The 12256-nt window shown below is 46.8% G+C and overlaps 1 protein-coding gene across 3 annotated transcripts in view; it reads left to right on the forward strand.

The window, feature by feature from the left end:
- The window catches only part of LOC121551784 (platelet-derived growth factor subunit A-like), a 31955-nt gene extending 21113 nt beyond the window's left edge, over window positions 1-10842 (forward strand). The window contains exons 5-7 of one of the 3 annotated variants that reach the window (XR_006657809.1): window positions 6377-6503; window positions 7247-7384; window positions 8332-10842. Coding sequence is in view for 2 of the 3 variants with exons in the window: in XM_045210932.1 (XP_045066867.1) it covers window positions 6377-6503; window positions 7247-7323 (204 nt within the window). In the remaining variant the exon portion in view is untranslated. Of the gene's footprint in view, window positions 1-6376; window positions 6504-7246; window positions 7619-8331 lie in introns of those variants that run through there. The other 2 variants (XM_045210932.1, XM_041864515.2) reach the window with 2 other exon arrangements.
- Window positions 10843-12256: the final 1414 nt, after the last annotated feature.

A 12256-nucleotide genomic window follows, 5' to 3' on the forward strand; every position in this document is an offset into this window, starting at 1 on the left:
CCCTCCCTTTTACGTCCCCTTCTCCTGTCCTCCCTTTTGTACGTCCCCTTCTCCTGTCCTCCCTTTAACGTCCTCTTCTCCTGTCCTCCCTTTTACGTCCCCTTCTCCTGTCCTCCCTTTTACGTCCCCTTCTCCTGTCCTCCCTTTTTACGTCCCCTTCTCCTGTCCTCCCTTTTTACGTCCCCTTCTCCTGTCCTCCCTTTTTATGTCCCCTTCTCCTGCCCTCCCTTTTACGTCCTCTTCTCCTGCCCTCCCTTTTGAACTTCCCCTTTGACTTCATCCACCTCTCTCTTCCTCTCACCCTCTTCAGCGTTTAAAGCTGTTTCTCTCTATCAAACCTGAGTTCAAATACTATATATTTGAAATGTTTCAAATACATTGAGTGTTTGCTTTAGCCTGCCTTGAGTGCCAGGTTTGTGCTTTTGGGACATTTCTATTGGTTCCATTGCGAGCTCTATAAAGTACAGCTAAAGTATATAAAATTCCAGTTCTGGTCTATTTGACGTTAGTTACTTACATGTTGAGTGTGTTCTGTGACTCTTCCTGCTTTAACAGGGTGTCAAGGCCTATTCTGTTTGCTGTGCTAATCAGTGTCCCAGAGCCCAGCCCTGCTGGGGAACACAACAGTACACTACACCACTACACTACTCGCCACTACACTACAGATGTTGGATCTTCATTTGATCACCCTGTTGTTGCAGGAATGATCCTGCACAGCAGGAAATGCAAACGTATAGTGTATTAGAGGTTTAAAAAGGCTTCTTAAATTCACATCTTCCTATTGCTGCAGGATTATTTTTGTGCTTTGAGAAACTGGTCAAATTAAGATCCAACATCTGTACCTGCCTTCAGTTCTCTCTCTATTGGATAGACTAAACTAAAATATGTTGTGCTTAAAAACCCCATCAACATTTCAGTCCATAGGACATTCATCAGAATGGTACAAAACAGGAAAACATGAAAAGATAAAGACAAGGTAATAAGGGGTGTTCTCTCTGTCATCCCATACTTGTGCCAATAGGGCCTCTACAGAGTAGTGATTACCTGTCAGACCACTGTCATATAAACACCACTCTTACCTAGCTCTAATTACCATTGATGACAAAGGAGAGCATTCCCTCTTCACCTCCATCTCGTTACCTCTCTCAATTTTGTTATTTCTCTGTCTGTCTCCATCTCCTTCCCTCCCTTCCTCGCTTTCTGTCTGCCTGTCTGTCTCTGTCGCTCTCTCTCTCTCTCTCGCTCTCTCTCTCTCTCTCGCTCTCTCTCTCTCTCTCTCTCTCTCTCTCTCTTTCTCTCTCTCTCTCTCTCTCTTAATTCTATTCAAAGGGCTTTATTGGCATGGGAAACATATATTTACATTGACAAAGCAAGTGAAATAGACAAGAAACAAAAGTGAAATAAACAATCTCTCTCTCTCGCTCTCTCTCCCTCTACCACCTTGTTTATGCTCTCTAGTCTAGAACTGTAATCATTTTCACCTCCCTTTCTGGGAGTGTGTTTTACTCTTCATTTCTGGTCTCTGACAAAGAGTGGTTTCCAATTTCCACTACTATCAGTAGGAGTGCTCTTGGTTTAGATTGAGTCACAGCAAAAGTAATGAAAACCATCTTGTGTGAGGTGGTACGGTGTGTGTGTGTTCTGGTGTGAGGACATGGGGAGGAGTAGGAAAGGAATGAAAGAGAAATTACATCTCTTCTTGGACGCTTTGATATTGGATATTTGATGATCATCATACTTGGTGTCAGGAGGAAGGAGAGGCAGACTTAGTCTGCGGTTGAGACGATCCCCACATACACATCTGGTGATACACTGGGAGCTGTGAGAGAGGGAGAGAGATGGGGAGAGATGGGGAGAGAGAGAGAGAGAGAGAGAGAGAGAGAGAGAGAGAGAGAGAGAGAGAGAGAGAGAGAGAGAGAGAGAGAGAGAGAGAGAGAGAGAGAGAGAGAGAGAGAGAGAGAGAGAGAGAGAGAGAGAGAGAGAGAGAGAGAGAGAGAGAGAGAGAGAGAGAGAGAGAGAGAGAGAGAGAGAGAGAGAGACTGGTGTAAAGAAATAAAGTGCTTTTTCTCAGCCCTCCCATTGGTTTCCATTGGCATTCCTGCCTGTGTGCCATATGATAAATGCTCTTCTTGTTTCCTTTCTTCACCCCACACCCCTAATTCCCCCTCAGCACCCCTTATAACCCCCCATCCACCCCTCAATCCCCCTCTTGAAAGCGTTGGGGGATTTGCTGTCTGTCTTTCCGTCATGTTCAAAGCCCTGGTCATTGGGTTCCTCATGAGGATCACCCTTAACGGGGAAGGAGGGAATCTATTCCTTTTCCCATTAAAACCAGACTGTCAGACAGATAGATAGACAGACAGCCCCCTCTATCTCCCTCCTGCCTTCTCTGTCCCCTACCCCTCAACCCCCCTGGTAGCTCACAATGAGCAGGGTTAGAAGGGGGTTGCAGGTTTTTTTCTGTGTCTGGTGTCTGGTGTTGGGCCTCGGCCACTTAATTTATCCGGCGACAGATGAATTGCGTACCCCTCACTCTCCCCTCCTCCTTCACCCCTCCCGTCTTACTCTCCCCCTCCTCCCCCATCTTATTTATTTTCCTTTATTGCGATGTTGTTTCCATTCCTGACTACCCATGGTGCACATCCACAGCCAAACCTTGTTTTCCTTGGACCGCCGAGACAAAACTTTCCTTTCCATGCTCCGGCGCTCCCATCGGGGGAATTCCCAATTAACCCGGCCAGCACAATCGGCTTCAGAGCTGGGAGAGACTGGAGAGAGAGACTGGAGAGAGACTGGAGAGAGACTTGGATAGAGACTGGAGAGACACTGGAGAGAGACTGGAGAGAAACTGGAGAGAGACTGGGAAAGGCTCGGAGAGAGTTGAAGAGACCAGGAGAGACTGGGAGAGGGACTGGGAGGACACTGGGATAGACAAGGAGAGGCTGGGAAAGACTGGGAGAGATTGGGAGAGACTGAGAGTGACAGGGAAAGACTGGGAGAGAGACCGGGTTAGACCAGGACACAGACTTTGAGAGACCAGGAGAGACTGGGAGAGAAACCAGGAAGATACCTATCTTTTCCCTTCTATCCCAGAGCTCACTGCATAAACCCTTTAAACCCTCTGTTGCTCCGTTGCTCTGGCCGGATCGGATATCATTCCATAACCTGACCGGGATTCTTTCCCAGGCCCGGCTTTCTGCCGGAGTTTAGAGGTTGATGATTTATATATAGAGTGTGTGGGGCCCCTTCGGTTGCACCACAGGGTCTTTTTGAGGTGTCTAGCTGCTGTGATGGTGGGCTCTGAGACGGGACTTGAGTGGGTTCAATTAAAGTTAGATTGAATTAACTATGAACGTCAATATTTCTGAGGAGTCAGAGAGTGTCATGATAGGACACAGACAGGCTGACATGGTGACAGGCTGACATGGTGACAGGGACACAGACAGGCTGACATGGTGGCAGGGACACAGACAGGCTGACATGGTGGCAGGGACACAGACAGGCTGACATGGTGACAGGGACACAGACAGGCTGACATGGTGGCAGGGACACAGACAGGCTGACATGGTGACAGGGACACAGACAGGCTGACATGGTGACAGGGACACAGACAGGCTGACATGGTAACAGGGACACAGACAGGCTGACATGGTGGCAGGGACACAGACAGGCTGACATGGTGGCAGGGACACAGACAGGCTGACATGGTGACAGGGACACAGACAGGCTGACATGGTGGCAGGGACACAGACAGGCTGACATGGTGGCAGGGACACAGACAGGCTGACATGGTGACAGGGACACAGACAGGCTGACATGGTGGCAGGGACACAGACAGGCTGACATGGTGACAGGGACACAGACAGGCTGACATGGTGACACCCCTCCCCTCCTTGTCCTCCTCCTCCTCTCCACCTCCTAATTCCAGTATTAGTGTATTCTCATACTGCGACTGTGAATGTGCCCTGGCTGTGTACAAGGAGACAAGTGAAGGGAGGGAGGGAATGAGAAGGAGGGAGATGAGAAGTGTAGAGGAAGGCAGTGACAAAGCAAGAGAAAGCTTGCTGTTGACAAAGTGGGAAGAGCAGAGAGACAGTACGTAACTTGGTTGTGGGAGACATGTTGAAACACACACATGGAGGAGGGAAGGGGTTTAGGTGCTATCCTGCGCTGTGTGTCCTTAACCCTACTGTGTTGAGGGCAGAGTAACAGGTCTACTGCTGGGCCTCTCTGTCACACACACACACACACACACACACACACCGCTTTATCCCCCTGTCGATGTGTGTTTGTTTGTGCAACTGTGTGTGTGTGTATCATTTGTCATTAGGCTCCGCCACAGTAGTAACTGTCAGGCACCGCTGACTCTCCCTGTTTCTGATTGGCCGACCCCTGACCCCCTAGACATTCTGGTAACCAACGGCAACAGAGCCGGGCACAGAGACAGCTGCAGCCCCTGTGAGCATACAGCTCTGATTCCCCTGTCACACACACTGGCTAGTGACAAGGAGGGGGATTCAGTTTGGCTTTTTTTTGCTCAGGAAACACTATTGATTAATCAGGCCTATATTAGTCACCAGTGTCCTTGAGGGTTAAACAGAACTAGACTGAGTTTAATAGGTTACGTATGAATGAGACTTAATGCTACCCATGATCACGGTCAGTGTGCTGTCCCCCTCCTTTAAAGACCCCCTTCCCCCTAAACACACACACAACCCACCCCATAATGACATAGTCCCCGGAATGTACACAAATCTAACACCCCCCACCTCTGCCACCTTATGTGAAAGACACATAGGTTTTCTCTCACCCATTCGTTCTTTCTCCCTTTTTCGCTCACCCATTCCCTCCTCTCTTCCCGCCTCTCTCCCCCCTTCCCACCGCTTCTCTCTTTTACCCATCTCCCCTCTCTCCACCCCTCCTCAGTTTCTGCTCAGGCCCTCTCACCCTCTCCTTCAGACCGGAGATAACGGCAAACACACACCATCCTGATCGCTGTCCAGACACCTGTTTACCCAGGGCATACCTCTGCTACTTACCCTCCTTTTCACTCCCTCTATCCCTGTTTTCTCTCTTTCTATCCCTCGTCATCCCCCTCATCCTCCCTTTCTAAAAGACACTGTTTCAAAGGAAGGATGCTGAATAGTGGATGCTGTGTACTCCCTCCCCTCTTTCTTACCACTCTGTGTCCAGTTCAGTCTACGTCTCTTTCTCACCCTGGGCTTATGTTACTGGGACGTTACATCATTGCAGGGCCATTGTTTTGGCAAAAACATTACAAGGTTCTGTAGTATCAGAATGGAATGGTGTATTATTTGGGCTGTGTGACTAATTCACTGGGTAGAGCTTGACTTGGCTGGAGGCCAGAATGGGATTGAGAAAGAACTCTCCTTCTCTCCCATCTGTGTGTGTGTGTTTGTGTGTGTGTGTCTGTGTGTGTGAGCTATCCTGACTGCATAACAGCATTGTTCATAACGCCACAAAGCGTGGGGAGATTGCCGGTCAATATCCTGTCCCGTGCCATGACCAGGAAGAGCACAGAAGCCTGAGATATTGTTTCCATGTGGCCCTGGCCCAGGGTGTGTTAGTGTGTGTGTGTGTACCTGCCCCTGGCCTTCAGATCAGAGATCAGAGAGAGGCATCACCTAACGCCATTTTACACAACCACCCAACAGCCCAACTACTCCCACTCCACAGGCCCCTTGGAGTGGGTGGGTGGTGGGGAGTCAGTGTTGGGGTTGGTGGAGTTATTGAATGGAAGTTTAGCTGGAGGTCTGTATAAGATCTGGCAGTGTGGGTTAGTGTTGGGTTGGATTAAGTGCAAGGGGTAGACTTGGCTACAGTAAATTAGTTGAGATGAGGTAGGGGAGCAGGACTGGCACAGAGGCAGGGGGACCTCCCAAACACCTCTCCCCAGCCAGGATGAACCTACACTAGGCCTCATGGGGCATGTCACTCCCTCCTCCCTCCCTATCGTTTGAGCCTCTGCTCAATATTGACACACCTGATCACCAGGCCATAGAACGCTGCAGCGGAACCCAATGCATCAGCCCCAATGGAATGCTGCAGTCATACATCAAACAGAGAGGGAAATGATGGTGGCCATTTTGGTTGTTTATCTGAATCAGGCTTGTGAAACACTCATCAGTCACGGCGCTGCGCCTCTTGGCGTTAGAGAAGGAGAAATGGAGGAGGGAGCAGGGCTTTCTCTTTCTTTCTTTTCATTCCTCCATCTCTCTTGATGTCAGCTAATGGAGAAGGAGTGAAAGGTGAATGAAGGGTACACAGAAAAAGCCTAAACGACATGGTGTTATTGTGGTAGTGTTGTTAACCTCTCTCTCTCTCCCTCTCTCCATCCCTCCCTCCCTTCTTTCAGGTGGCCAAGGTGGAGTATGTGCGGAGGAAACCCAAGCTCAAGGAGGTCTTGGTCAGGTTAGAAGACCACCTGGAGTGTGTGTGCATGTCACAACATCACGTGACGGAGCACTCAGACGCAGACACAGGTAAATAATATTATGGTCGACCGAATTTGTCACAACGTTATTGGAGCGTAACCATGACCTTCAGAGACTGTTTGGTTTGATGTCTGAATAACTGCGACTGAGTCCCGCCCCATTCAGTCATTCCTTCCTATGCCTGGTCTCTTTATACTGCTATTCTGTCCTGTCTGTCTGTGTGTCTGTCTGGCTGCTGGCTCTCTGGCTTGCACTGGATAACCTTTTGTATATGACTGTTGGGAAAACAGACACGCCTGCAAGCTAGCCTGCTATTGCCAAACCTGCAAGGCCCCTTGTGTGTGTGTCTGAGAGAAAGAGAGTGTCAGTGAGTGAGTGTGTGTGTGCCTGCATGTGAGTCTGTGAGCGTGTTTGTTTGTGTGTGTGTGTGTGTGTGTGTGTGTGTGTGTGTGTGTGTGTGTGTGTGTGTGTGTGTGTGTGTGTGTGTGTGTGTGTGTGTGTGTAAAGGGAGGGTGTCCAAAGGCTGCTTGGCTTGGATTCGATGGCAGGTAACAATCCTTTCTCCTTGATCCAAAGCCTCCGTTGGGAAGAGATAAGAGGAACGATGTGGACTGATAAGGCATCTCAACTATTTATAGTGTCATTTGATATCCTCTTGACATCTCTCTCTGTCATGGGGGCTTTTTATCTTCTCTGCTTTCTGCTCGTTGTGTCATGAACCTTGCTGCTTCCCCCTATTGCTAACCCCTGTCCTTGTCCTCCTATCCTCCCTCCCCAACTTGTGTTTTCAGGCCACCATAATAGGGCTAAAGGTAAAAAAAGGAAAGCTAAAAAGCTAAAGCTCAACAAGGATTTATTGGCGACATAATAAACTTGCACACATTATTCCAAAGTCTGGCTGCCGGACTACCCCCCCCCGGCTCCAACAGGTAGGAGGACTTTAGCACCAGCATGGCAATCCAACCAATCACCCACCTGCTGGTCACACGCCCAATCAGGGCAGAGAAAGGGTTGCCAATCAGGTCACAAACACGCCACACCCAATCAGTGTGAGGAGAGGGAGGGCTGAAATGGGCCGCGCTCTGTGTATGCCGCTGCATGATTCTGTGTGATTTGTATGCCTGCCTGCTCCCTGCATATCCACTTTCTTTCTTTCTTTCTTTCTTTCTTTCTTTCTTTCTTTCTTTCTTTCTTTCTTTCTTTCTTTCTTTCTTTCTTTCTTTCTTTCTTTCTTTCTTTCTTTCTTTCTTTCTTTCTTTCTTTCTTTCTTTCTTTCTTTCTTTCTTTCTTTCTTTCTTTCTCATTCTCTCTCTCTTTCTCTCTCTCTCATTCTCTCTCTCTCTCTCTCTCTCTCTCTCTCTCTCTCTCTCTCTCTCTCTCTCTCTCTCTCTGTCTGTCTCTCTGTCTGTCTGTCTCTCTGTCTGTCTCTCTGTCTGTCATTCCCTATGAGAGATTGTTTGTTGTCTATTGTGCGTTTTTAGATCACTTCCACACCCAGCTCACGTGCTTGTACTTTGTACTGAATCACACACTCACTGATTGAAAATGCATGGCCAGCCCCTGGGATGATGACTTGTATATTTAATAACTCTGTTATTGAAATCAGGAGAAGGCTTATGTCAATGTAATTGGCTGTGTGTATGGGTTGAAATTGAATGGGTTGAAATTGAACAAAATGGGGAACGAATATTACATTTTACCTCTCTAACATGTTCAAATAGTATGGGGATTATTTAAATGCTAATGCTAATGCTAAAGCTAATGGTAGTAGTAATTATGAGGGTAATGGTAATGCTAATGCTAAAGCTAATGGTAATAGTAATTATCATGCTAATGCTAATGAAATGTTAACGTTAGCTCTCTCGCTTCTCCACAGTGGACATAAGGTGAGACCCCAGCAGCATTGGACTTCAGTGTGGAAGGGGCCAAAGAGAGGATGCTGCCATATTTGGACTGCTGACCTACCCCTTCCCTGACCCCACCCCACCCCACGCCACCTACCGCCTTTTTAAAACAAAGAATACTGTAAAGAGAAAAAAAGACAAAAAGTTAATAAAATGCCAAAGGTGCTTTTTTCTATTACTGTAAAAAGTAATGCAGACGGTCTCTGCCAAGCGCAGCAGAACCAACCAATCGAACAATGATGCGGATGAGGATGGTGAAGCCGATAAAGAGCTGGGCAGAAAAGAGAGGAGGAGGAGGACGAGGAGGACGAGATGGGTTGTCGTTTGTTTCTGTCTTTGGTGGAAAAACTTTGGGTAAACAGGACAAAATGATGATCGCAGAGAGAGATCCAGGATGGATCATTGGATTAAGCCTCCATGGGGGATCTGTTGACTGGATCCTAAAAGGACACAGAGAGGGACAATCAGTGGACTCTACGGGACGTGTGGAGGCTTGCATGCTCCTAGCCTTTGGCCTAAGTGACACTTACCTGGACAGTCAATGACTGATGAAGAGAAAGAGAGAGAGGGAGAGAGGGAAAAATAAGTTGTAGAGAGGTGTAGAAGGTCCTGGTCGTGTTACTTGTTGTTCCAGAACTCTCTGTACACTGTAGTGGAACTTGTGAACATTCTGGAACTCATAAAATGATCAGCATTTTGTCTCTTTTGGATGAAGTGTTGGGTAAAGTGTTTGGAATCATCAGAACCTGTTGTTCCAAGATGGCTTCTCTGCTTCTCTCTCTTGGGTTTCCCTATCTGCTCCTATTGGGATTGTGCCAGTCGCCATGTACACTACAGAACGATTCAGAAAGGAAGATTAATTCATTGCTACTAGTAAACTATTTATACGTGTGAACGTTTTCATTTCTCTCTCTCTCCCTCCAAGACATTGTTATGTTTTCTGTGACATGTAAGAGTCATGGTCTGTCTGATCCTCTGGTAGTGAATCTCCATGTCCACATTTGTTTGTAGTTGTTAATGTTGTTGTTACTCTTGTTCAATGTTGCATTATTATTTGACAGGATATTATCTGAACAATCTCAAGTCTAGTTGTATGGGCTGGAAACGTAACGAAACGTGGCGAAGAGGAGATGGGTTGACAGAGTCTATACAAGTACAGGAAGATGCTTTATTTTTGTTAAAAAATATATTATGCTTACTTATATTCAAGGAGGAAGTATGTTTGTTATTTCTTTGTTTGTTGTGGTTGAATGCTTGTATTTAATCCATGGAAACGATGCAGGAATGGGGGTGATGAAATGTATAAGGCACCAGCCATGCACCCTGTTTGGTGGTGTAGGGTAGGCTTACATCAGCAGTGCTGTACTGTATTATCTAGAGAGCTGGATAGAGCTAACCTGGTCCCAGATCAGTTTGTGTTGTCTTGCAAACACATGTAGTCATTGGCAAGACAGCACAAACTGATCTGAGATCAGGTTAGGGTAGAGCTGGCTGAGGAAGACTCAATCTGGGGCTGTGTCTCTTTAACCCAGTTATCTGTCTAGCCGAAAGTTACACCCAGTAACCAGAGCACCATTAAACACAACAGAACACACACGGTCAGTATGTGTGTGTGTGTGCACATAAATGTGTGTGTGAAACCACTTTTAACCGATATCACACTCCTTTGATAAGATGGTGCCCTGTCCGCCCCACCAGCACACAAGCTGTTCTTAACGAGTACAAAGTCCATCTTTGTGAACAAACGAACAAGTGCATGAATGGTTTCCTTGTTAATCAAGCAGCAGTCTTCCATTGACACGTTAACAATTGATGAAGACTGTTCGACTGTTGATGAGTGAAAGATAAGATAAAAAATAAGATACCACTGTTTATGAAGAGACTGACACCAAATCTCTAACAACACCCTATTTCCCATAGAGTGCAGTGCACTACTTTTGACCAGAGCCACTGGCCAAAAGTAATGCACTACATAGGGAATAGGTTGTCGTTTGGCACACACTAAATCAATAGAAAGACCTGGGCACTTTTCCAAAATGTCTCAGAGTAGGAGTGCTGTTCATGTAATCTTATTCATTATGATCTAAAAAGCCAAACTGATCCAAGATCAGCACTTTATGAAGTCCTGGGTGAGAGGCATGTTGAGAGAAAATAGATGACTGAAGAAGCAACAACACTGTATCTGCAGCTGCTTTGGATAACAACATCTTCAACTGCACTATACAGACTTCCAAGGTGATTCCATTGGTGCTATATATGTAGAAAGGAAATCAGAAGAAGTTTCACCACCATTTTGCAATGTATTCATTTAGTCATTCATTGTCAATAGACCAGGGACCATTGCTTACAGTAACTAAACAAACTACAACAGCACAAGCTTATTCCATTTTTTATTTGGGCCTCCATTGGATAAAAACAGCAATGATTATAATTTATATATTTATGTTTTCAATAATAAATACATTTCTGCTTATCAAACTGTACACAGAATGTTGGGTCCTGTTTTTGGTCCAAGTTGGTACAGTATGATTAGTCTCTTTCTTAGTTAGTATAAATCAGTCCTTCCCTTGCTGAAAGAACTGACCAGGTGAAAAAACCTACTCACTGGGCACAGACTTCAATTCAACATCAATTCCATGTTGGTTCAACGTAACTTCATTGAAATTATGTGGAAACAACGTTGATTCAACCAATGTGTGCCCAGTGGGTAATGATGAGTTTCCACCATATTGTCTTCACCTTTCAAGTCAGTGCAGATGAAGAGGAGACGAGGACAGATCAGTGCCATGAAAGAGAGGAAGAGAGGATGGAAGTTTAGACAATGGAGAAAGAGCTGTTGATGAGACAAGAGCAGTACCCATCTGCATCCTCATGTCCTGTAGTCCATCCAGTAGCCAGAGGGTGTGCAGTGGACAGGCAGAAGGCGTGTGCAGTGGACAGACAGAAGGCGTGTGGAGTGAACAGGCAGAAGGCGTGTGGAGTGGACAGGCAGAAGGCGTGTGGAGTGGACAGGCAGAAGGCGTGTGGAGTGGACAGGCAGAAGGCGTGTGGAGTGGACAGGCAGAAGGTGTATGGAGTGGACCGGCAGAAGGCGTGTGGAGTGGACAGGCAGAAGGCGTGTGGAGTGGACAGGCAGAAGGCATATGGAGTGGACAGGCAGAAGGCGTGTGGAGTGGACAGGCAGAAGGCGTGTGGAGTGGACAGGCAGGTGGCGTATGGAATGGACAGGCAGGTGGCGTGTAGAGGAAATGTGAGCTTTCCTGGGGCCTGTGGAACGAGCTGTGACTGGGCTCGCCTCCAGGATCCTCCAGAGCCAGGGGGGAGACTTTAATACTCTCTCCCCGAGATGCTCACCCTAATCCTGGGCTTAGAGGACATGAAAGTGCCGCCTACCCACCACTTCCCCCAGATACACACACCCCGTTTATTACCCCTGAGAGGAGAGAGAGTAAGAAGAGAAGTTGAAAGAGCGGCTCAGAGGAGGGACACCAGATTTGCTGCCAGCGGAACGGAGGGACATATCAAAGAAAGAGAAAAACATAATGTTATGTTTATATTGTTTTTTATCTGACGGGCTCTGGGTGCAGATGGGGTTCATTCACAGAGCGAGTGAGGGATGGAGGGGAGAGGGGAGGTGGGAGGAGAGGTACACTATACAGTGGGGGAAAAAAGTATTTAGTCAGCCACCAATTGTGCAAGTTCTCCCACTTAAAAAGATGAGAGAGGCCTGTAATTTTCATCATAGGTACACGTCAACTATGACAGACAAAATGAGATTTTTTTTTCCAGAAAATCACATTGTAGGATTTTTAATGAATTTATTTGCAAATTATGGTGGAAAATAAGTATTTGGTCAATAACAAAAGTTTTTTAATACTTTGTTATATACCCTTTGTT

Source organism: Coregonus clupeaformis, chromosome 35 (genome assembly GCF_020615455.1).
Source record: "Coregonus clupeaformis isolate EN_2021a chromosome 35, ASM2061545v1, whole genome shotgun sequence".
Classification (NCBI taxonomy): Eukaryota; Metazoa; Chordata; class Actinopteri; order Salmoniformes; family Salmonidae; genus Coregonus; species Coregonus clupeaformis.